Source organism: Nyctereutes procyonoides, unplaced genomic scaffold (assembly GCF_905146905.1).
Source record: "Nyctereutes procyonoides isolate TBG_1078 unplaced genomic scaffold, NYPRO_anot_genome, whole genome shotgun sequence".
NCBI classification, from domain to species: domain Eukaryota; kingdom Metazoa; phylum Chordata; class Mammalia; order Carnivora; family Canidae; genus Nyctereutes; species Nyctereutes procyonoides.
In genome coordinates, this window is record NW_026575028.1 from 6,983,344 (window position 1) to 7,009,163 (window position 25,820).

Genomic DNA, 25,820 nt, shown 5'->3' on the forward strand with positions numbered 1-25,820 from the left:
AATCATCTGTCCCTTCTTATTCCTATCACCCTACTGATTTGGAAGTCCTTCTAGAGATCTAACCCTCCCTCACTCCTCCTCTGTGGAAACAAAGTCCTCCCTGGGCATCAATGGAAACACACTGCCATGTTCCCACTGTGGCATGAGTAAGCATGCAGCATTCCTTGCGCCCTTCTTTTTCTTCTCTGTCCTTAGGCTGAATGTTCTCTAGGCGGAGAGAGAATAATCAGATCAGGGAATAGAGACATGCTATAGCTCAGATGAGGACCATAAGGCCATATACAGATTTTCATTAGTATCAATCATCCTACAAAATTCAAAAATTTGATTTCAAAGGGAAAAAAATGTAGAAAAACAGCTAAAGTCATGAATTTTGAATGGGCTAGTAATTTTAGTTTGGGGCTAGTCCTAGCTAGCATTCCCTGGAATGTAAATTCACAAGACTCCTCTGAAGTTACCAGAAACATGGTAGCCCAGCAATGAGTCCTCATTCAGACACTAATGATCTGTATGAATTTTTTTTTTATCTATTGCTTCTCAGAGCCTCTGCTTCCCCAACTGCAAAGCAAGGTCACCCCACCAGCTCTCACATTTCCTGTTTCTGTGATTCCAAGGCAGGCCTGGGTGGAGAATCCTAAAGAAAAGGCACTCCTCTCAACCTGAGTGTGGACAGTTGTTTGCTCTGCCTTTTGCAATGAAGATTAGGAAGCTCCTGTACACTTCTTTCAGTTGCTAGGCAACTCCAAGCAAATGACAATGGAAGGTAGCAGGGAGAGCGAGAGAAGGCCTGCCACATTGGGTACTCAGCCTTCCCCTCACTTCCATAGCCCACCACCACTGGTGGACCTTTGTACTTACAATGCGGCTACGGGTGGCATTATCAAAGAAGGTGTCCTTGTCTTGGATGTTATACCTGGAGATACCAAGAAAACAGAAGGTTGACTCATTTCATGACCCTTGTCCTGATGCCACTGTCATCCCAAACTCAGAGCAAACCTTCAGAAGGCAACACAGCAAGATGTATAAGACACACATGCTCGCACCTGCTCAGGCACACAATGTTTATAATTTTTCTTTGACCCAGTAACTCTGAGAGCTTACCATGAAAATGTATCCTAGGAAATACAAATTCAATAGAAGAAAAAAGTCCCATACAAAGTTACTTATAATAAGGGTTATGGACATAAATTGGAATTCCAAAATCTATAGGATGGATTATCATGCAGTCATTGACAATTAGAATTATGAGAAATTCATAAATAGAAAATTTCAGACTCTGATAGGAAAATGTTAATACTATGATAAGTTTTAAACATAAAAGTATGTAGAAAGGATTCCTATGCACAAACAAAGACAGTAAAAAATATAATCAGCACCAAAAAGAGTATAGTTTCCAGGTGCTGGGTTGGGAACTCTTTGTTTTTCAAACTTTCAATGTTGTCACGACTGTCACATCAATTAGCCACCAACCTCCTAATTATGCAAGTTCTGTGTCTGCTCTAATGTTCAAATTGTGACCTTTCACTAAAGAGAACACTCGTCTAGAGCTGACTGTGCTCCAGGCATGGGGCTAGAGGACACCCAGAAGCCAGGAATATGCTCCCAGCACCCCCAGGGGCCCCGTCACATGGGGTGGGGGAGTCTCCTAGTAACAGATGAAGAGCAGAATATGGCAGTACCCAGACCACTGTTATGAAAACTCAGAGGATGGAGAGCATCTTTTGGGGTGGGAAGAACAGAAGATTCTTCCAGATGGAAGTCCCAGGACCCTGGATGTGAAGGGTCCCAGGCACTGAATGAATGGGAGATGCATGGGAGATGGCAGTTCAGATGCCAGCACTGGCTGGCATGAAGGAAGGCCCAGAGAAGGGGAAGCACAGAAGTAGCACAGTGCACAAAAAGAATGGCAGGCTAGGCGATCAGCGTGCCCGTCCCAGTTCAGCCACCTGATACTGTGCAACCACAGACAGACCCTGGGCCTTGGTTCCCTCTCCATAAGAGAAAGACGTTTGTATGTGAATAGCCATCTCATGAGGGGAGAGGATATTGTGACTTACAATGAATACACCCTGGGCTCCTGACCCTAGCGCCCCAAACCCTTGGAATTTCCTGAGTAACAAGAGGAATGGGAGCATCTTTGTCATAATATTTGATCTCCTCTCCTCAGTTCCTAAAAGCCTGAAATCGCTTAAGGCTGAGATGGGTGTCTTGTCTCCCCCCTTCCACCACAACTGGAGTGGCACAATGGCAGTGAGGTGACTTTAGGAAATCCCCTAATGATGGAGAGGGGAGTAGCTGGATGCCAGCGGAACCAACCACGAATAGAGACTTGGAACTTTAAATCTCACCCCTGATTCCCAGGGAGGGGAGAGGGGCTGAAGGTTGAATCAATCTCCAATGGCCCATGATTTAATCAACCATGCCTTTGTAATGAAGCCTCTATAAAAACCCAAAATGAGGGACACCTGGGTGGCTCAGTGGCTGAGTATCTGCCTTTGGCTCAGGTCATGATCTCAGGGCCCTGGGATTGAGTCACACATGGAGCTCCCCATGGGGAGCCTGATTCTCCCTCTGCCTATGTTTCTCTGACTCTCTGTCTCTCATGTATAAATAAAAACAAAAGCTTTAAAATAAAACAAAAGGAAAGGATTTGCAGAGTTTCCAGGTTGGGGAACCAGAACACTTCCATGTGCCACCCTGCTGACCCCAACCTCCACAAGCACACCAGCACCTTCCTGCAGAACCTCCCTTTCTCTATCTCTTCATCTGGCTGTGGCTTTGTATCCTTTGTCATAAATTAGTAACCTGGTGAGTAAACTAGTTTTCTGAGTTCTATGAGCTTTTCTAGCAAAGTAATCAAACTCAAAGAGGAGGTCATGGAAACCTCTGAGCTACAGCCAGCAAGTCAGAAGCACTGGGAATAATGTGGACTTGCAATTGGCATCTGAGGTAAGTACATGAGTAAGCAGCTGGGGATACAAGAATCCCGAAGCTTTGTCCTCCATCTCTCTGGGTGACTGCAGTATGTTGAAACCCTATTATTAGACTAGGAACTGAGCACAACCATTTCCCCATAGAAGGGAAACAGGTCTCTGACCATTTTCTCACAGAGCCCTGAAGTGTATGGTGATGTGCTCCATGATTCACCATCCATCATGCAAAAGGACTGAAATGGCAGGTGTCTCCGCAAGCCATTGGGCAAATATTGGGGAGATCTTTGGGATAATTTCACTTGGGGAAGGGGATTCAGAAAGCAGAGCCAGGGAACAATTGGCCATGAGAGCAAGTCCCACCCCTCCCATCTCCCAGGCTCTGGGGCATTTGCTATGGGAGCCAAGGCACTGAGTGGTGTTTGATTTCTCTTCCCGCCCCCTCTCATGTCCCTACCCACAGCTCCCATACTCACAGGTACATTTTCTCCCTGGAGAACGGGTAGGAGAGGTTTTTCATCTTGTTGCTACTGTGCTCTGGAACTCTGGGCTTCAAGGGTGAGCTCAGCTTCTGCAGAAGCTCGTTGAACTTCTTTGCAATGCTGCCTTCTGATTTGATCTCGTACATCTAGGAAAGGCAAAGCCCCAGGCCTAAAAAAGAGGCCATATCCAACTGCAAGAAGAATGACTCACAACCACAGTGGCACGGGACACACACCCCCAGTGGGGCACACTGTGGAAAGAGGAGGAGTTTGGGAGAAGCAAGCAGAGCCCTGTCCTTCCCCTCAGCCCCCCACCGCCCAGGGCTTTCACAAGGGTGTGGGCCCTGGCCCTTTCTGAGCCTTAATTTCCCCATCATAGAAAATTGTGATGCATCAAGAAAGGTCATACAGATAGTAACTGAGTGACAGCGTGGATCTAACTTATGTCAACCGAATCGAAGTCTGTACTTTACAGCTGCACCATGCCCCTATGTGATCATCCACATCCATTTTTTTGTGTTCCTCCTAGGAAATATCTGATAAATGAGTCCGCCTTCAAAGCATTAAACCTCCAACAAGTATGTGCCTTGAGCGAGGCATCGAGTTAGTACCAAGACAATTACTGATATTTATAGTCCATATAGCTTTTTTTTTATAATGCACAGGGTGCTTTTGCATACACTGTAGCTCTTGGTCTTCCTTGTTTATAGATGTAGTCATTGAGACATGGAGGTTGTACTTCTCATAGCAAAGCTGTGATGGATTAAAGATGGCCACAAACTTTTTATACAAATTTTCCTTTTAAGAGGTGCTGTTCTGTTCCTACCCCCTTAAATCTGAGCAGACTCTGTAGCTCCTTAACTGGTACAGCAGAAGTGACACTATGCCAGCTGCATCCTTAGAAGATGGGCAGTTCTGTTTTGGTCTGCCTTGGTCTCCGGAAGCCCAGGTCCACTAGAAGGAAGTCCATGGCCACCAAGTAGGAAGAGAAAGAACTTAGGCTAAGTCCAGCCTTTCAGCTATTGGGCCATGCATCAGGCATGTGAGCAAAGTTTTCCTGAACCCTCCTGTCCAGCTCAAAACCCAGGTAAATTCTACCAAGTGATCCAACTCAATACCCGCATGGAACAAAAGAACCATCCAGCCCAGCTCTGCTCAACTTCCTGACCAAAACCACATGAGAAAGAAAAAAAAGAGACTGTGTTTTTTAGCTATTAAGTTTGGGCTAATTTGTCATACTGCAAAAGAAAATCAGAGCAAGAGCCAACATCCAGATCTTCTAGCTTGAAAGCTGATTTTCTTCTATCACGATATCCCTCCAGTGGCTTAAATCTAGAGAGGCAATAAAATAGGCATGAAATACAAGATAGAGAGAAATGCCACGAAAGTCACAAAAAGTATTTGGTGGTTCAAAAAAGGAGACAGTACATCCAGTTGACACATCAGAAAAATGTTTCGTCCAGGGAGTAGGATTTCTGTTGGGCTTTCACAGAAAGGTAACTTTGTTATCATTTTGTTCTTTAATAAAATAATAAGTTAGGGGGAGGGGAAGAACATTCCCAATCTAACAACTGAAACATAACCATGGTTTGTTTATTCTAACAAAATTTCTAATGAAATATTATTTCAACTAGTTAACAAACCAAAACCATAAATGTATATGTTAACTAAATGTGAGCAGTTCCCTTTTACTTTCAACCCAATCCTTCCCTCCTTTCCAGAGGAAATCTCTATTAACAATTTAAAGTACATTTCATCCCCTTCTCCACACACATTCCTTTCTAAACACAACTATGATCATATTTCATGTATTATTCTACCATTTGCCTGTTTCACTTAGGAATATATCACAGATATATTATCTTTCCAGGTCAGTTCATATACAACTACCTTAATAAATTACACAGCAGATGTAAATGCTAATTTGTTTAGTCATTTCCCTGGTGATGGGCAGTTGTTTTATTTTCTATACATGTTTTATCTTGTTTGATCATACTTCTACTAACATTACTTTATAAATAGCTTGAATGAATAAGGCTCGAAGAGATGCAGGAAAAGATATTCTGGGCAAACGAAAAGGTAGAAAAGTTCAAGCTGCATTGAAGGGTTTAAATGGCCTGGTTATCTTACAGCACATAGACCGTCTAAACCAGCTAGTAACTGCTGGAACAGCTGAACCCCCGGGCAGTCTGTGTTCTTGAATGCTCTGCTCCACTGCTTCATTTGCTACAACATGAGTTGCCATGGGGGGAAAACAGTGTGTAACTTATAATCGTGCCTCTATTGTCCCTAGGTTCTTGGCCATTCTGACAAATCTCTCCTTCACACACTGATCAACGCGATGCAGGAATCCTTGGGCCTAGAAGGATGTGGGCAACAAGACGACCCCCTCATGGGTTCCCAGCACACACCTCACAGGTCATCCCCAGAGGGCAGGTACTGACCAGGCAGGTGGCCCTGCACCGAGACTGCAGGGTGCTCATTATACCCATCACCATGTGTCTTTCAACGGCACTTGCATGGAAATCGAAGTTTCAGAACAGGACGGAAGCTGATGGACTCTGTCTTCCAGATGCCTTGGGATGACAGATTTAGATCCACCAGGGTACTTCTTGGTCCACTTCCCTCAATGTCTACCTCTGCTTTCCTAGTCTGGATAGCCTGCCTTCAACTACTACAGGAACTGATCTCTCCACATCCTGTGCTTACGGTTACCGGGTTTATCAAAGAAAAATTCAAGATGTCCAGTTAAACTTGAATCTCAGATAAACAGTGAGCCATTTTTTAGTGGATGTACGGTTCCATGCAGCATTTGGGAAACACTTAGACAAAAAAAGTAGTCATCGTTTATCTGAAATTTCAATTTAACTAGGCATCCTGTATTTCATCTGGCAACCCTCCTCTTGTCCACCTTTAATTTACTCTCTGCACTGGGGACACTGTGATGTTTCTGAAGCAAAAAATCTGATCATATCACTTCTCTGGAAAGAAGCCTTCAACAGTTACATTGCAAAGTTCTTTTTTTTTAGATTTTATTTATTTATTCATAGGGACAGAGAGAGAGAGAGAGAAAGAGGCAGAGGGAGAAGCAGGCTCCATGCAGGGAGCCTGACGTGGGACTTGATCCCGGGACTCCAGGATCACACCCTGGGCCAAAGGCAGGAGCTAAACTGCTGAGCCACCCGGGCTGCCCCAACAGCAAAGTTCTTAACACAGCCCATGGATTAACAGAAAGATCTTAATGCAAACCCTGTAAGAGTCTCCATGTTTCCCTTCCTCACTTCACCCAACTGCTGGCCCTCTTTCAGTTTTCCCAACATGCTCAGAGCTCGACATATTCTTCATCTTCTCCCTGCCCCCACCCCAACTCTGTCCACATTTAATGCCTCACTCAATCATCACTTCCTTGGGAAAGTCCTTCTTGGCTTCCAGACAAGGTCAAGTCCCACCTTCACGGTATTTCATGGGCTCAAATTCCTCTCCTGTATTTGAGAATTTATTTGAAAGATTATTGGATTAATGTCCAGCTGTCCTACCAAACCATGATCTCCATGAAGGCAGGATACTGTCCAAACTTTTCCCTATCTTTGAATGACTGACTGACTGCCTGAATGAATGATAAATTTTGAGGAAATTAGCATTGACGATGGCAGTTGCTGCCACTGAAGCAGCCCAGGCTGGGGACAGAAGAGCCAGAAGTTAACAGGCCTGGAAGAAATAAACCAGACTGAAGAATAAAGTCAAAAGCCCAAAGACTCTGACTCTCTTCCTGTCCTCACCAAGTACAAAGGTACTTGGGAGCCCAGCCCCAGCAGAGGCCAGGAATGCCTGTATTCAACTGATACAGATTAATAACCCAGCAACTATCTCGAAGCTTTGTTCTGGCAGATTAGCTGAAAACCTCCCTGCAGTTCTTGACTCTCACTGTGGCAGTGGATCTAGTGGAGCTCACTTAGAGAAACACTTAAGAGGAGTAGGCACCTATATTGTGTCTTTAGAGGGACCAGGCATAGGTCAGGGTAAGTTTTGACTGTTTATTGATGGGGAGAGGATGGGTACTCAAAATCATTGAAAGCAATATCATATGCCTCCAGGAAAAATGTAAAAGCTGGAGAAGGCGAGTCTCACCAGAAATATCAAGGTAACATCCATAGCCCTGACCAAGCCCCTATAAAAACATGCCCAGGCTGAAAGATCTGATTGACTTATGCTGGAAAGAGACTTCCCAGACTTCAGGGACTCTTGGGGGATGAAGCCAGACACATACCGACAATAAAACATAGGTGGGTGGCCCCGTGGTATCTGTGGTGTCCACAATATCATGGACACTAAGCTTATAAGACAAAGAACCACTCCCTACCTCCGTGCCTGAGCATGCATTGGATCTATTCCTGAAACTTCTTCCCTCCCTTTTCACTTGGACTATTCCTACTTCTCCTTCACTACTAGGCTTCAATATCAATTTTCCCAAAAAAACTTCTTGGCCACTCACTTCTTGTCATGCTTCTTTAGTACCCTCTGAATGAATACCTGTGTAATACAATTTATCATGTTCTTCTCTAATTCTTGGCTCACTTTTCTGTCTCCCCAGCAGACTGTAAACTTCTGGAGAGCAGGGACCACACCCTGTGTGCCTGGATCACAACAGGAACACAAGAATGTCTACTAAGTGAAGGACCGGGGTCCTGGTCCTTGCTGACGCCACAGAGCAGAACTTTAGGCAAGTCACTCTCCCTCTCAAGTTCTTCATCTCTAAAGGGAGAACCAGGGAACACCCACTTCCCACCATGTGAGTAACAGGAAGTAACAGGGACCAGATTTACTCCCTGAAACAACCAAAACACCCAGACAAAAAACATGAAATAATGGGTGCTGTAGTCTGAAAATTTGTGTTTCCCCAAAATTCCCATTTTGAAATATTTAATGCTCAATGTGATGGTACAGAAGATGGGGCCTTTGGGAGCTGAACTGGTCATCAGAGTGGAGCCCCTCCCACCATGTGAAGACACACGAGGAAGGACCAGCTATGAATAAGGAAAAGGACCCTCACCCAACCATGCAGGCACCCTGGCCTTAGACTTCTTGGCCTCCAGAATTGTGAGAAAGAAATTCCTCATTTATAAGCCACACTGCCCATGGCATTTCACTACAGCAGCTCCAATGGACCAAGACCTTTATTTTCAGGACACTGGCCATTGGGCAACAAAGTTTCCGGGAGCCAGGAAACAAGCAAGATGGTTCCTGGGTGGCTCCAGCTCACTGCCTTGGGATAGGTTCTCAGCCATGGGACAGGAAGGGGAGACAAGTGGAACCCATCAAACCCCCTGGACTGAAAGACAGAGCTGTAATTCTGGGGAGGACAAGGCAACTGGAGTTCACAGGACAGAGGAGCCCCAAGGACAGAGCGTCACAGGTAGCCCCAGAAGTCTGCAAAAGGTCCCCATGAGTATTTGGCCACATGGATACAAGAGAACTAGTTGAGCCTGGACAAAGAAGCATCTAAAAGGACTTAAAATAGCACCTCTTCCCATCAGGCAGAATGGAAAATCTCCTCATCCACAGGGCACTGGCTAGAGTGCTCAGGTCAACTCAGCAGTGTTGATAATTAGCCCTAGACTGTGCACTGCTCCAGATCCACTTAACAAATCATAAAAGAAAGAACTAGACTACGTGCCTTATAAAGTACTGTCCAAGTCTAACATTCTACAGCTTTAAACATTTAATGAAAAAGAAACACTCATGATGTGTCTGTGTTTCAACATTGTACGCATCTCCTAGATGCCAGGCGCTGAACTTGGTGGTTGATCTGCCAAGTGCTGGAGAAGCACAAAGATAGTGATGACCCTTCCAACACAGAATGCCTTGCCATGTGTCTGGCACTTCAGCAAGCCCCATTTTATTGGGCTCCCTGAAAACTCTGCAACCATGCCTACCAAGACGTATTAGCATCGCTATTTTACAGGTGGGAAAACTGAGACTCAGAGGTGCAAGGAATTGCCAGAGTCAGTGGTGAAACCAGGCCTGAAACCTGGGTTTTCAGACTTCCCCATCCAGGCTCTTTCCTTCAACCTTTGATCCTTGGAAGGGTTCCATGATCCGCCAGGGACATAGGCTGGAGCTCCCTCTCAGTCCCACCAAACCCAGCAGCCCAGGCTCTTCTCTTGTGTCCAGCAGGATCCATGAAAGGCACCCCGATCCTCTTTATTATCATTAATATGCTCAGCGGCGGCATCGTTATTACTGTTATTCTTGGACATCAGAGAATTATGAACATCCTCAGAAATGGCAAGACACATGTTAGCCAGCTGTTCCCCATTATGCCCTCCCTGGGTACACGATACGCCTTTCATGTGCTTAAAATCATAAATAATTTTTAAAGTATGTTGCTCTTATTTTTTATTCCAGGGCTCAAATGTGGTTCTCATAAAAGCTCACTTTGGCCTCATTGTCACAGTCTAAAAGGTTTACCGATATTCCTTCTTTTCTTACTTCTTTTTCCCCCCTTGTCTCCCTTTGCCTCTCCCCTCTGGAGGGACACAGCACTGTAGTCTAAGGGCTGATTTGTTTTCTTCCTGCATGGGAATCATGTTCCCTCCTTGATGCAAAGAACCAAGGCTATGGTTATATCTATCATGAACAGATACATAGTACTGTCCCCACTTTACAGCTAAAGAAACAAGGCACAGAAAATTTTATTAATATGCCCAATGTCATAGGAACATGAAGAGGTCCAATGACCCCAAAGATCAAGGAGAAGGTGTAACAATATAAGCTATAAATAACATAATCTTGATTATCTATGAGTCCCTTAACAGTAGTGACCTAAGAAGGCTTCTCCTTACAACTTGTAGGAAAAGTCAGTGAGATGAGCAGAGACCAGGCATAAACATGGAGAGTGAGCCCAGCTGTGAGCATGCGTGTCTGCTTACACACCCCATGACCCAAAAGCTAGTACTTCTGATTACCTGTGTCTTTTCGTCTATTTATGCTTTCCTCTGCTTCTCTGGTCACTGGAGGCCCAACTGTTATTATTTATGATAGCTCACTCATCATGGGAGGGAGGGCTGGGCTGAAGATTATCATCACAACCACTTACTGACATTTAATTGCAAAAGACACAGGCTCACTGAGAAGTCAGTGTGGAGCATGGCATCACAAACCACCAGCTGGAGGAGTGTAGAAGCCTCTGGACTAAAGAAGTCATGAGGAAGTAAAGTTAAAATGCAGCAGAATTTGTCCCCCTGTCCTCATGTTGGTACCTGAGGGCAGAGGGTGGGTCACATGTGCACACACACTCTGCACTGGACCTGAGGAGCATTTACCCTTGCATGTGAGTGTTAAGCTATTCACCAAAGTGAAAACAGCAGTAGGAGCCCCAAAGGTCAGCTGTATCCTAGATCCCACAGGGAGACTTTGTGTGACACCAACAGTAGAAATGAAGTGGTCTTTTCATCCCTACTGGTGTCTACAGGTCAATTTCCTGTCTGAAGCACTAGTGAGCATGGAAAGTGACATGTACAAAATACACATTCTCCCATTGCCTAACCTAACTCTATATTCATTCATGGTTCTTCTGTTTTGGTATGCCCTCCACACATGAATGAACATTTGCTGACTTTAAAAATATGGTCTACTGACTTGGCTGACAAAGCCTTGTGAGCCGTGCCTCCTGCCTCCCACTGCACGCACATTGGCGTGCGATCATCCTCTCATTTTCCCCGCATTGGCTGGGGTTTTCTTACCTTGGGGACTGGATGATATGTACTTCCCTCTTCTGGGAAGGTTCTCAGGTACCCTCTCTACCTGACCAACCGCAACCCAGCCCTCAGGTCTAAGCTCAAATGGCACCTTCGTTCACCCTGCCCCCCACCTAAATTAATTTCCACTGGTTGGTTCTCCGTCCATCCTGCTTTTTCCTCTGTGGGTGCCTCCCAGTTCATATAGCTATCATCTGAATCTTCACCATCCCGAAGCCACATGGTGCCAGGACCAGTTGTAGTCACCACTGCATCACCCACTCTCAGCTGGGTTATCTCATACATAGTGATACTCAACAGGTATTCACTAGGTGGATGGATGGATGGATGGATGTGTGGATGGGTGGATGGATGGGTCGGTAGTTGAGTGAAAAATACGGCCTTCCAAAAAGGCTATGAACCCCCTCTACACAACCTAGCCCCATTCAAGGTACAGTGAGACTCTTCCCAAACATTTCTTGGCAACTGAAGGAGCAGCTGAAAACCCAGATCAGGGATGGCCATCAGGGTACATGTGCTGCCAGCCCCACCCCTACAGACAGCCCTAAGGGATGGCAGTGGTCCTCCCTAATGCCCTTATATGGGCCTCAAGAGCCCATTCAGCATCAGTCTGCAGCCCCCTGCCATGACAGATTAGGTGTGCTATGTGTTTCATTACTCATCATTCATTCATTCACACATACTGGTTTCGTGCCTGCCCTATACTAGGCCCCTTCTAGGTGCTGCCTGCACCACAAAACCAAATCCCTGTCCTCATGGAGCTTCCAATGTAGTGGGGAGACAATCAAACAAGAAGACAAATACATGACTCAGGAGTAGGCAGTGCCAAGTGTTAGAAAGGAAAAATAAGAGAAGGGGGTGGAAAGTGGCAGGGGGCCTACCTCACATAGGGTGGTCGGGAAGGCCTGTCTGAGAAGGGGACATATGGCTCTGCTCATATGTCCCCAGTGAAGTAAGAGAGTTCTGGGGGTAGTTACAGAAGGTCTTCCAGGCAGACAGAAGAGCAAACCGAAACACCCTGAGATGGAAACGGGCTTGGCATTCTGGAGGAGCAGCAAGGAGGCCATTGTGGCTAGAGAAGAGTGAGCAAGTAGGGAGTGGCAGGAAATCAGTTTCTGAACCAGAGGTGGCAGATATGGCATCCACTTAGAGTCCCTGGCAGAAACATTGTCTCATTCCTGGCCCCTCTCTGACTAACAGCCCTTCCTGCCCACAGCAGGAATCACAGAACACCCTCAGGTTGGACCTAGCCCCGGCCATGGGACACATCAGTGGTCCCGCTCTGCCATTCCACCCAGTGCCCATCCTTGGGCTTTTATCCACCCAATGCTGGTAAACACTTACCAACTAACTGGAACAAGGTGCTGGGGGTTGCTGATGTGTAACATTTGTGGATTTGTATGGTATAAATAATGCCTACCCTGGTCATTTTCAAGCTACCAATGCTGTAACAATCAGCTTGCAAAATTTCTGAAAATGTAACATCAGATCTAAAGAGGTGTTAAGAGTCAATATGTTACCAACCCCAGCTCTTAATGGGTAAGAAGAGCTCTCCATCCATGAGCCCTAAGAGCCAGAAGCTGACTGCCCCTACTTGCGTCTCTGCCTCTCCTCTCCCCAAACACCCTCAGGAGCAGTCATGGCCGAGCTGAAGAGCACCCACATGGGCCAGTTACTCGGGACAGTCCTGGCATACTCAACATCTAGTACTGTGTCCTGGCATGATCATTAATAACTCTTCCACCCTCAAAGGACACCTTGGGATGATAAATTAAATGGTCTGTCCACTGCCCGGCCGCACTGGGTCTGGTGTCTGGGTCCCAGCTGACCCCAGGCTGGCATGTACTACCCCAGTTCAGAAGGACAAGACTCGAGAGCCTAAAGAAAGAAAAGCCACCACCTCTATCTCCATTTTTTAGCCCCGAGTCTTTAAAACAACTTAATACAACCATTCAAATTCACTTCCCATTACATTTACATATTTTCAGCTTCACTGTTTTTAAGCCCTGCAACAGACTTATCCACTGATGGAGCCAGGTGGGCCAGACCTCTGCGGTCTCACCAGGCCCATATGCATATCTAGAACATGGCCGTGTGCCATGTCAGGTTCCTTCCTCAAACTACAACACGTAGGTGGCATCAATTATTTTGTTTTTATTTTTGAAAAATGAGAAGCATTACTGAAAACAAAAAAGGAATAAAAAGTCAAAGTATTCTGCACTCTTTCCAGCCTATTTAAATAGCAATCAAAGAGTGTGCACCAAAAGCCCATAAAGATATCAAATACAAACTCTACCCTCTCAGCTACGCCTCTATTAAAAACAAATGTCTGGGAACAGACAATGACAACATGGGGCAAGGCCCCATCTACAGCCAACCCTATGTAAACACCAACAGTTCTGCTTCATTTAAAAATTACTGCCAGTAATAATAAAAAGAGTCTGCCCTAAAAGGCATCTTGAAGGCTGAGCAGACAGTGACCCTCTCCCTGTGACCAGAGGCCCACAGGTTCTCTATCCTTGACAAAGCTCATCGAGTTTCTCCTCCTTTTTCTTTTCTGATCACCAGAGAGGATTCAATGAACTATCAAAACAGCCCCCAAAGAGTAATTAGCTCACCACCCGATGAAGGGACAAGTTGGCCAGAGTGAGGAGGGAAAAGAATGTGCCTCCTGTTCTAGAAGACTGCATGAACTGTACACAGCTGCGAGCTGAAAACCCTGCTATTACACTGTGGATCACAACTGCCAGAAGGTCCTGGGGCTGGGGGAGCAAGCTCGATCTGGCATCCATCAGCTGATCAATCTCATATTTACTATTCATCTATTATTTAGGTAACACCAAACTAGAATTTGCAGGGAATACAGAGAAAATACAAACTATAGTTCCTACTTTTGGGAGAGGGGCCAGAGTGCTAATGGCACCTTTGGAGACATAAGAGTAAGGCACCCAAAGTAGTTAAGGAAAAAGTACTGGATGAAAAAATCCTGACTGTAGGTTGCCTAAAAAATCCATGTAAGGAATGAAGGAGGTTCTATGAGGAAAGTGAGATTTGGGCTGGGTCACTAAGAAGGAATTTCTTTATTGTTTATTGTGTATTTAGAGAAGATGGGGATATCATTCCAGGACCAGAGGCAAATACTGAAAGCATCTTAAAAGGCTCCAGCCCCTGGAAGAGAGAGTAAAGTACTCCCTCTTGACAAGAGTCTAAAATCAGGGAGCTCAGAGTAGGCTCCACAGAGAGGCATGGGCAGGGAAACTGAGAGAAAATTCAGTGACATTACTGGGCTCAGGGACAAAGGGCAGCCCCATATATGGAGTAGGGATCCACAGGCTAAGTGTACTACCTCATTTAACACACAGCTTGAAGAAGCGGCAGATGTAGGACACTTTTAGGTATTTGGACACAATCAGACTGTGAATGACTCCACAGGAGTATCTGTCCTCAGGTCCCTCTGCTAACATCAACAATAGAAGAGAGAATGAACAAATTTACTGTCATTTGGCTGGCATGTGGACCCCAGCATTTTAAAGATATGACAGAGAAGTCAAGGTCCAACCTCTGAACCTTACAAGTGAGAAAGATATTATATTCCAGGACTGCTAAGTAAATCACCATGCCAGTCCAAAGCAATGACAAAGGAAAAATGCAGATGTGTTACCTCCCAGCCCCCCAGCCCAGGAATATTTATCTAGGATGGAGTTTCCCAGAGTATGTTCTACAGATGACTGGTTCCCTAGGATACCTAGGAATACACCCGCAAATAATTTACAAGCATTCAGCAGGAAGAGCTGGATAAAATGGAACCATGTTCTTCACTACAAGTTTTCTCAGAACTTTTAATTGCTCAGATTCACTATAATAATTAGTGTTTCTAGACTTTGTTAGACTATGAGTTGTTTTTTTTAAATGGAAGCCCAGGGGTGTTTGGGTGGCTTAGTCAGTTAAGCACTGCCTTTGGCTCAGGTCATGATCTCAGGGTCCTGGGATCAAGTCCCGTGTTGGGCTGCCAGCTCAGTGGGAAGTCTGCTTTTCCCTCTCAGTCTCCCTCTATGTGCTCTTTCTCTCTCTCAAATAAATAAGTACAATCTTAAAAAAAAAAAAACGGAATGGAAGACCACCACCATTCTATGCTATTTGCTGAGAAATGCTATTCTAGACCATGCTAGCTCAAGCCTCATTTTGGACTCCTTGGTAAGGTCAGGTAGTAGCTCGACTTTGCAGTCAGACAGAAATGAGTCCTAGATCTAACCCCTTCATGGCATGTGATCTAAGATAAGCTTATTAACTTCTCTGAGTTGGTTCTCTCATCTATAAAATGGGGCTAAAGCTAGCACCTACCTCATATTGTCTTGAGGATAAAAATGAAAAGCATATAACACTCCTATCAAAGAACATAGCACATCAGAAGCATAAGCTGTATTTTAAACTCAGTTTAATTATTTCCCAACTTATATCTACAGTTTTAAGTCCTTTTATTTTCAGATATTTTGTTTTTAACTGACAGCATTGAGAGTGGTTTTATTACCTCCCTTTCTCTTCAAGTCAATTATGAATTATGAAATGTGGGGAAGCTAACATCCTTATTTACATATATCCCTTACCAAGGCAGAAGCTTTCACCTCATCAAACCCACAGTTACCTTTGAAGCAGAACTACAAGTGGGAAAACAACTGCTGAACTGAATATACACAGTACTTTGCAGCCACACTGGGTCTCCTTACAGCATGTATGCTAAGGTGAGCCACTTTCAGACTCAGATCTCATCAAAGCAGAAATCTGGAACATGAAATAGGCATAAACATGGAAAGATCATGCAAGAGGATGCTTGCACAAAGTCTTCTTTAGACAAGCCCAAAGCCCAGTGCTGAGGAATGAACAGAGAAGATGCAAAGTGGATTCCTGGGATGCAGAGCAAGCCCACAAGCCTACCTGACACCTGGGTCTTGGATCATTGACTTGCTTCCTGCCCAGAGGGAGAGTGTACTCATTTCCGAGGGCTGTCATAACAAACTACCACACACTGGGTGTCTTGAAACAGCAGAAATACATGCCCTCACAGTTGTGAAAGCCACAGGTCTGGAATTAGGATGCCAGCAGGGCTGCATCCTCTCCAAAGGTTCTAAGGGAAAAACCTTCCCAGGAGGGCTCCAGTAAGACTCCAACAGGGTCTTACTTTGAACTTCACCCGGTTTTCTACCCTACATGTCTGTGGATCTCAATTCTCTTTCAGCCTGTCCTTGGATTTGGGCCTATCCTACATCCAGGATGATCTTATCTTGAGATCTTTACCAAATTATATCTGCAAAGAGTCTTTTTTCCAAATAAGATCACATTCACAAGTTCCAGGGTTAGGGCTTGGGCATATATTTTTGGACACCTCTATTTGAACCACTACAAAAAGCATTATGGACCTTAAAAGCACAAGTGCTTATGATGGTTAATTTCATGTGTCAACTTGACTGCCCATGGGGTGCCCAGATATTTAGCCAAACATTATTCTGAGAGTGTCTGTGAAGGTGTTTTTGGATGAGATTAACATTTGAATGGGTAGACTGAGTAAAGCAGCTTGCCCTTCTCTTGCAGGTGGGCCTCATCCAATCAGTTGAAAGTTTGAATAGAACAAAAAGGCTGAGTAAGAAGGAACTCCTCCTGCCTGATTGTTTGAGCTGAGACATTGATCTTTTCCTTCCCTCAGACCTGAACTGAAATAGGCTCTTTTTGGGTCTTGAGCCTGATGGGCATTTGACTGGAACTTACACCATTAGCTCTCCTGGGTCTCCAGGTTGCCACCTGCCTATCTTGGGACTTCTCAGCCTCCATAATCACTTGGAACAATCCAAGTGATAATATATATATTATATAACATATATAATATACCCACTACCCAAACACACACACACACACACACACACACACACACACACACATCCAATGGGTCCTGTTTCTCTGGAGAGTCCTGATTAATACAAGGATCAACTCTGGATAACTAAGAAGAGGTGCTCTAGTCCTAATTGGGCAAGTCCCTGAAGCTGGCTGGATACCATTAGCTGGAGGGAGGGTCTTACTGTGGAGCTTTTTTGCAAAAGCCATGGTTACCAAATCAGAAACTCTTGGGATGCAGTAGCAGGTACCCAAGAACAACTTCCAATAATTGCAATATTTACAATAATAGAATTAATATTTTCCTCTACGAGGCCACTCAGGCTAACCAAAATGCCAAGTGGCTTTGCTTTTTAGCTGGAATTATATTCGTTCAGTGTGGTAACACCAATTATCTCACAGTAATCAGAAATTTCTTCTTTTTCTTCTTCTTCTGGTAGTTATATTTTTTTCAGTTAATGAAAATGAAAAGATGAATTATTCTTTAATAAGTGCTGTTTAGTAGATAAAAGATATTTCAAACCATGGATTCCATGGAGAGACTTAAAGAATAAATGACATTTCTGGACTTGTGTTTTTGCATCATTGGCTCATCAGAAATTTACATACATTACTTTGTACTAGAATCCACCCTGCACAACAGTTTAACATGACATTCTCAGTTTTTATACAGAAGCAGGTCAAGAAATGGCTATACAAAGAATATTCTAGTGCCTCATACAAACTCATTATTGAAAATCTGCCCTTATATTGTTGGTGTCCTTTACATAACAATTATGCTTTAACGACAGCAAAAAGTTTGCCTTCTCTGCCAAAACAGATGCTCATTTCCACGGATTATGTGAGCCACAGTCCATCCCTGTGCCCCCGCTACCAGGAAGCTCAAAGTGACATCTGTCACATGTGCATGAATCACTTTTATTCTTCATTTTTACTATCATTTTCCCTGCACTAACTTACTTTCCTCCAATTACAGAGTTATTTTTTATGTGTCTTTTCTAAAAATGATCCATATGTATTTATGATTTTGGTCGTAATCCATCACAAGTCCTGTTTTGGGAAATAGGCTAAAATGTAAATGAATGCCAGGTTCGTGGGGGCAGAGCCAGTAGTAAAACTCACCGACCTCATACATGTAGCCATTATGCTAGGGATGCCCCAAGGAGCCACACTCTAGGAAACAGAAATCCCCCAGCACACAGTTCAGAGGCCATCTGTTCCTGCCTCCCCACAGATTCCAAGCCTGGGTTCTGGCTGCCTTAGCAGGTTGAAGGAACTGGGTCCAATTTCCCCCCAATACTGCTAATAGGAAATAGCAGGAAAGAGCCACTCGATTTGTTGCCAACCATGTTGCCCTCTGTACATCACATATGAACAATAGTGATAAAAGTCATAGTACCAGCTACCATGTGTTACATGTGCCTCTGTGTTAGGCATCCCACATCAGTACCACTCCTCACAATAGCCCACCATGACATTTGTTATTCCTGTTTTGGAGATAAGAGAGATTTGCTCTAAGCTTGCTTTCCTCAAAAGGTACAACTTGCTGGAAGTTAACAGCATCTACTTGCATGCAAAGGGCTCACTTGCATGCTACTTGCATGCTAAAGTCCTCACAGGCTCCTGGGAACAACAAATATGGCCCCTGCAATATCAGTCTCTCTCTTCAGAACAGCCACGGAAATTCTGACAGACTGGGCAAAAGTGATGTTCACCCACCCCAGGCATGTCATTTCTTCCAAATTCAGTGGCCTCTGGCTAGATTAAAATGATTTCAAGGATGGACTCCGTTACCTCCCCCTTGTCTGTTCCCAGCCTTGTCTCTGCTGTAGAAAGCACTTAGAGAATAAATGAAATAAGGGGTGAAAGGGTGGGAGGATGTTCATTCATGTGTATCAAAAGTGAATAAGAGAGAAACATAAATGCTGGTAAGGAGCAAAACTGAGAAAGCACCCATTTCAAACCTTCTCAGGCTGCCCGGGGCCAAAGGCCAGGACTATCCGCCCCTTTCCTGTGCATGGATGTGGAGTGTCCTCACAAAATGCTGGCTCTCGTGTTGTTGTTTTTGGAAAACAAATGCTTCCTTCCAAGATTCCCCCTCCCAGTTAATATCTGTGTTCAGGACTCCGAGTCCCTGGACGCATTACTATGGGTTTGTCCAGGTTTGAGATCTCAATTTTGTGATTTCCTCTCCATCTTCCTGGTCTCCAGACCCTGCTGAGTTACAATTCAAATGTCCACCGGCCTGAAGGATACTCAACTGATCCCGCGCCATGCCTCAGTCTCCCTCCGCTTTACCCTGACCACCAGGATGTGGCTCTCTGCACATGTGGTTTATTCTCATTGTGGTCACTTTCCAAACCCACTAAGACAGGACAAAAATGCCACTGGTCCCAATGCTAGCCTTCTGCAGATCGCCCAGTCTTGTCCTCCCGGTCCATCTCACAAACTGGGTGTACTCCACACCTTCACCCTTGTAATCAGGTTCCCAGATTGATTTTGAAAAACATACTCATCCTACCCTGCCTCCAGAATTATACCCACCCTCTCCTTGTTATGACATCCCCTGTGAGGTCAGCCACTGCATTCTGTGAATACAAAGAAGAATGGGGCCATGTGGCTGAACCCGCAGAACTATGCCACAACAGTCCACCTGTGTCAAGTCTGGGACCCAGAAACTTCAGAGAAAAGCTCCGCCTGTTGTATCTGCAACATTCTAGGAGCCACCACCTGGCTTTCCTGTCTCCAGATTCTGTGGTCCACCCTATTTGCATAGAGAGCTGTGCTGTGCTAACAAGCCACCATTTGAGACAATATTTAATTCACGCTTTGATGTCTGGTATGTGCATTCCTCCTGTTGTGCTCTCTGACTCTAAGCTGTTGGAGAGCCTGGATTATTTCCGTGCCCAGTAGTGTCTCTCCAAAGACCCTCTACAGTGGGACGTCCAGTGGTGCTAGCTGCAGGGAAGTGGACTGGGGCACTAAGAATTGAGAATGCACGTAAAAATATTCCAGCACATGGACACAGTGATAAACTTCCATACTTCCATAGCACCGGTTAGTAGTTAGAGTCTTACAACAGCCTTCTAAGAAAAATAGGGCAGGTATGATGCCCATACCTTAAGTGAGGAACTGGGACTCTGAAAAAAGAAGTGACATCCCCACATCACCCAGCAAATACATACAGAACAAAGTCTGGGCTTCTGAGGACTCATCTAGCACAGTGTCTGCCACCCTATGCCTTCAAAAGGAAGGAGGACCAGGCACAGCCTAATTGTCCATCAACAAATGAATGGATAAGGAAGATGTGGTATGTGTGCATGATGGAATCTCACTCAGCCATGAGAAACAAGAACATCCACCATTTGCAACATGGATGAACTCTGAGCATATGATGCTAAGTGATATTAAGTCAGGGAAAAAATGTACTAAGTACTATCACTTATATGTGGGCTCTAAGAAACCAAACCTGTAAAAACAGAGAGTAAAAGGGTGGTTACCAGGGAATGGAGAAGGCAGAGGGATAGGAGAGATATAGTGTAATGATACATATTTGCAACGAGTAGGAAATAAGCGCTAGAGAGCTAATGCACAGTACAGTGAATACAGACAATATTGTATTATAGCCATCAAACTCACTAAGAGACCAGAACTTAATTATTCCAACCACTAAAAAGAAAGAATAATTATGTAACAGTAACAGAGGTGTTAATTATTGCTATAATGGTAACCATATTACAGTACAAAAATGTATCAAATTTACATGTCGTAGACCTTAAGTTTACACAAAGTTATGTCAAATATATTTGAATTATTTTTAAAATGCAAAAAGATAAAGACAAAGAAGGAGGGAAACTCAGAGATGGTTGCATTGTAATATGTCCTTACCCTCATTATCTTATCTACAAGTTCAAGTACAGGCATTACCTAAACTATATAGGTGGCAGTTCCAGTAGCCTAAGAGTATGGCGAGCACGTAACTCTATGGGAAGATGGGTCATTTAAGCAGATCTATGCTCTCAAAGATATGACCCTGTGAAATAATGAGTAGAGACCAAGGGCAGGCATTATGTGGGGGCTGAGTCTAGGAATGAGGAGGAGAAGGTGATAGAGAAATAAGAGGTATGGCAGGATGTCCTAAGAACAGAGAAGAGGCAAGGAAAAGGCATCAGGAGAGGGATGTGGAAGGGGGAAGGAAGAAGGATGGGAAGGAGAGCAAAGAAGAAAGAGGCATAAGAGAGAACAGAAGGATACACACTTTTTCTATGTCTCTAGCTTTCCTGTTATAAGGAGCATCCTGGGAGATAGAAGCCATAGCATGGCCATTAGAGTTTTGCTCACCTTCTTTCCAAGGATCAGCCAGCAGAGAAAAAAACACAAGAAGCAAGATACAAACAGAATGAGATTAAGAGAACACTGGATACTTACATAAACCAGAGAAAGGATAAGAAATATATTGAGGTTAGTTAGAAGCAGAAGAAAGAGAAGTGAAAGGGTTGGCCAGGTTAGGTCACTACTATAAAGAAGCAGAAGCCTCCGTCTAAAACTAATACTTGAGGCGAGTTGGGGAGAACATCAGTGGACAAGGAGTGGAGGGCCATGACAAAGATGGCACCTGCATTTGAGGACAATGGGATTAGGAGCAAGATATCCAAAACTAGGAGACAATACAGCAGTGCAACTGAAGGGGGAAAGACCCTGGTGTCGTCCTTGTGAAAACAAGATACTCAGGTACGTGACCCCAAAACATTTACTTCTTACTGGCAGAATGTTTGTAGCTGATATTCATGTCTGTGGTTGTTCACTGTTTGACAATCATTTTTAAAACATTCCCCAAATGATTTTTTCCCAAATGGTTTTTTTAAAATCAACTCTTCTGATTAAGAACATTCTATTTTACAGAAGAGATGAGTGAAAGCCACCACCACATAGTACTCAGTGGCAGAGTCACAGCCAGAACAAGGATCTTCACAGCAAGTTTAGTGCTATTCTGCCTACATGCTGCTGACCCAATCAGCAAGACTTGCTGTCTGCTCTCCTTGCTGTTTGCTCTTTAAAAAGGAAAAAAAAAAAAAAAAAAGCCTGCCAGTGTTGGGACATCAAGAAGAGGGAGAAAGGAAGTGTAACAAAGGGGCCAAGAAACTGGACCAGGCCATGGCTGACTTCTCACGAAGCATATTCCAAGGGAGCTCTGTGGTAAAGGGATCTCCCAAACCCTGCCCCTCTCTGTACCCCAACTTTCTTCCGACCCTATCCACATCACTGCCCCATACTTAGGATCCCTGGGGAGGCAATTGCCATTTCAACTCCACACCCCTCATCTCCCAAACCCTGGCCTTGTCCCCACACTATTCCCAGCCAGCCCTCAGGAGGACCCCAAACCCAGAAGAAACATCCTCATACTTTCTTGGTGGGGACTTTGATCTTCAAGAACTCCGCCTCTCTGGCCAGCACCTGCCATGGGGCGTGGATCCGGACAAAGATGGATCCCTGGCTTTTATTCTGTAAGATACAAAGAAAGAAAAAATGGAAACACTTAGAAGGACATAGTTTAAATTCCTGTCTCCCCAACTTTCCCAAACCAGAAGCCTGGTGTTTCTTCAGTTTCTGGTGTTTGTTGTCTTTTAACTTCACCAGGACCCAGTCCCCTCCTGCCCATATCCCATTCACCAGTTCTGTTCCAGAAAGGCTCTCATCAAAAATCACAGAGTACTGTTCCCAAAGTGTGGTCCCTGGAGGTTTGGTGGTTTCAGAGGAAAAGAAGAATTAAAATGAGTATGGCCCCAGATTTTAAATGTAAGCAACTCTGAGTTTCACAGAAATCCTATCACACTCTTTGTAGCAGTTACAGGACTTTTGCTGGCATTTGGTGAACAGCCTGCCACTCATCCCATTCACAGAGTTTCATTGTTTACTGTTAAGTTTGTATCTGTGTTCCTACTGTGCTGTGTCAGAGCCCCAAATGGCAAAAGTAGTTCACCTAAGTCCAAAACTAATAATAATAAATAATAATGTAAACGATGCAATGAAAAATGACATCATAAACATAAATCATGGACAGAGATCTAGTGTGAATATAGAATATGAATCTATGTCCCAGGACAAGTGATTCTGTGAGTGTAGTAATTTCACCCAAAAATTAAAAGGAAAGAAAATGCAGAAATGAGTATTTGAAAATTAGGTCTCCATGAGTCAGTAATCTTGGTCACAGTGTGACAAAAATTGGTCTGTGATTTAAAAAAATGACATGAAGCTGTCAGTTTTTCCCCATCTTCACATAAAACCTCAAACTTTTCAAAATAAGCACACAAATAAAGCAACTACTTCTGACATTTTCAATTTAGTTTTGTCACTGAAGAATGAAAGGAAACCAAAACAAGTCAGAAAAATAGGCAAAAGCCCCATTATTGGTAAGAAGCTTCTTAAACCACCTGCAGAATTCATTACAAACATGGTGTTTGTTCACAGAGAAAGGAGAACAAGTCGACAGCACCCCTTCTCAGATGACTGCTAGAAATCACGTAGAACCCATGCACCATGGTGGGAAGATGCTGGTATACCGGCCAGCCAGCCACTGACATCAGGGCACAGCCAAGGGTCAGTGAGGGAAGTGAGTGTGCTCTACAGAGAGAATGCTCATAGCTTTTTGTTCCACTGACCCCCTACACTCCTTGAGGTTCCTACTGAATTACTGTGTATTTTGTGAAGCAGGAAGCACAGAGCCCAGGACTGAGAAGACACCAACTCTGCGTGCAGCAAAAGTGTTACAGCTTATGTAAAGATGGATATCCCCTTTGGAACATTTTCCAGCTTCATTCACAAAGACCAGTTGGTGTTCAACAGTCCACCCTCTGGTCTTGGTTTTGTGTTAAAGATAATAGTAGAAGCAGCCTCTGACCATCTGCTTTTGTGCTGGGCAGAAAAAAATAGGTGGCAACCAGAGGACTGCTTTCCCCACAGAAGTATACAAGCCATGACGATGCTCACATGACAATGAATACGATAAAGAGATTCTTGATGATGTTCATAAGGCAATTGAAGACTCTCTCTATGATTCTGTATGGCAGTCCCACAATATATTCAGTAATTCACACATCCAAAACCTATCCCCCACTTCGGAGATGAAAACTTATGATTTGTAAGGCAGAATAAAAAAGAAGAAACTAAGATTTTGTACAAACACTGAACTGTGGTATGAGTCTTGGAGAGTCTAGAGTTTGCAAACACCTGAAAAAAAAAAAACAACAATAACCATGATGTGTATTTAGCTGAGTATATATCATGTGCCAGGACAGAACCAGATAGTCATGTACTTTGGCACAAAAAATATTCACAGCCATGCTGTCAGTAGGTACCATGACCTACTCCATTTTACAGTTGAAGAAATCAAGGTAGGGAATTTAATAAATTTAAATAGTTGGCCCAAAGTTACATAGATAGTGTGATTTTAAAAAGTATTCAGATCCAAGCAGTCTATGCTCTACCTGGTGATCTTCTTGTCCACTGGGGACAGACATGGCATGTTACCAGGCAGAGTTACAAACCACCGCCAAAGTCTGTAACAGAACATTAAGACACGCTTTTTGGACTAAAATCAAAATCAAAAGATGGATAAGGAACCAATGAGGCAGTCCTAAGATGAAACACTCAGCCTTCCAGCTTCTAAGGATGACATTGTTCTGACAAAACACTGGAAGTGGCTTTCAGCAAGGAATCTCCTCAATTTCCATGTCTGTCTATGGTTACAATATCCAGGATTACTAGGCTGAGTCATCCATCACTTGCTGCTACTCCTAACTGTAATTTAAGCTCTTCTAATTTAGTGAAAATGAAGGGTAAGAAAGGAAACCATCTGGGAAGCTGACCTGTAGCCCCAGCTCTCCGCTATGGCCCCAGGAAAGATGTTTTTGGTGAAAGACGGCAAACGGTACCATCCTTCTCACTGAAATGAAATCATGACTATTCCTGATTTTAATATATGATGTTTTGTCCTTACTTTTAAGTTGTGATGAATGCCTTTTTTTTTAACTTAATCTATAATGGGTAGTGGAAGTGTGTAGTGAATATTTGTTAAGTGGCTGCAGATGTTCAAAGTTTGAGGAAGGGTTGAGAAGACAAGAGTCAAAACCCATGGCGTTGGTGACAAAATGCTGGCTCTCCCCTGATGGTCATTCTCATCTCCTTCATCCACTTGCAAACTAAGAGTATGGCCATCCAGAAACAAGTCTATATCTCCCCTGCAGTTAGGTGTAATCATAACACTAATTTTTAAGCAACATGGTGTATGTAAGTAGAAGTGTCATGAAGCAGCTGCTGGCAACCCTCTTCAAAGACAGCAAATAGGTGCCCTTTGGCCCTCCATCACCCTCCTCCCCCCGATCTGCTGCCTGGAACATAGAGACAAGCACATCAGACCTTGCAGTCAAAGTCAAGGCCAGAAACAGCAAAGTATTGAGAGAAAAGTTGGGTCCTATCCTCGCAGAGTGTCATAACAGCCCTGGGCTGTCGCCGGGATTTTTTTTTCTAAATTTTATTTATTTATTCATGACACAGAAAGAGAGAGAGAGAGGCAGAGACACAAGCAGACGGAGAAGAAAGCCCTATGCAGGGAGCCCGACGTGGGACTCGACCCCGGGACCCCAGGATCACGCCCTGGGCCAAAGGCAGGCGCCGAACCGCTGAGCCACCCAGGGATCCCCTGTCCCCGGGATTTTTATGTGAAAGGTAAAATTGTTTAGCCATTGTGATTTTAGAGGGTCTATTCATTG

At 44.2% G+C, this 25,820-nt stretch overlaps 1 protein-coding gene across 1 annotated transcript in view; it reads right to left on the minus strand.

Moving 5' to 3' along the window:
• The window catches only part of ANO2 (anoctamin 2), a 340,992-nt gene that overhangs the window by 237,102 nt on the left and 78,070 nt on the right, over positions 1-25,820 (minus strand). Inside the window, exons 4-6 of the mRNA XM_055315496.1 lie at positions 22,456-22,554; positions 3,407-3,558; positions 859-913 (exon numbers count right to left, since the gene is read on the minus strand). Of these exons, the coding sequence (XP_055171471.1) occupies positions 859-913; positions 3,407-3,558; positions 22,456-22,554 (306 nt within the window). The remainder of the gene's footprint in view (positions 1-858; positions 914-3,406; positions 3,559-22,455; positions 22,555-25,820) is intronic.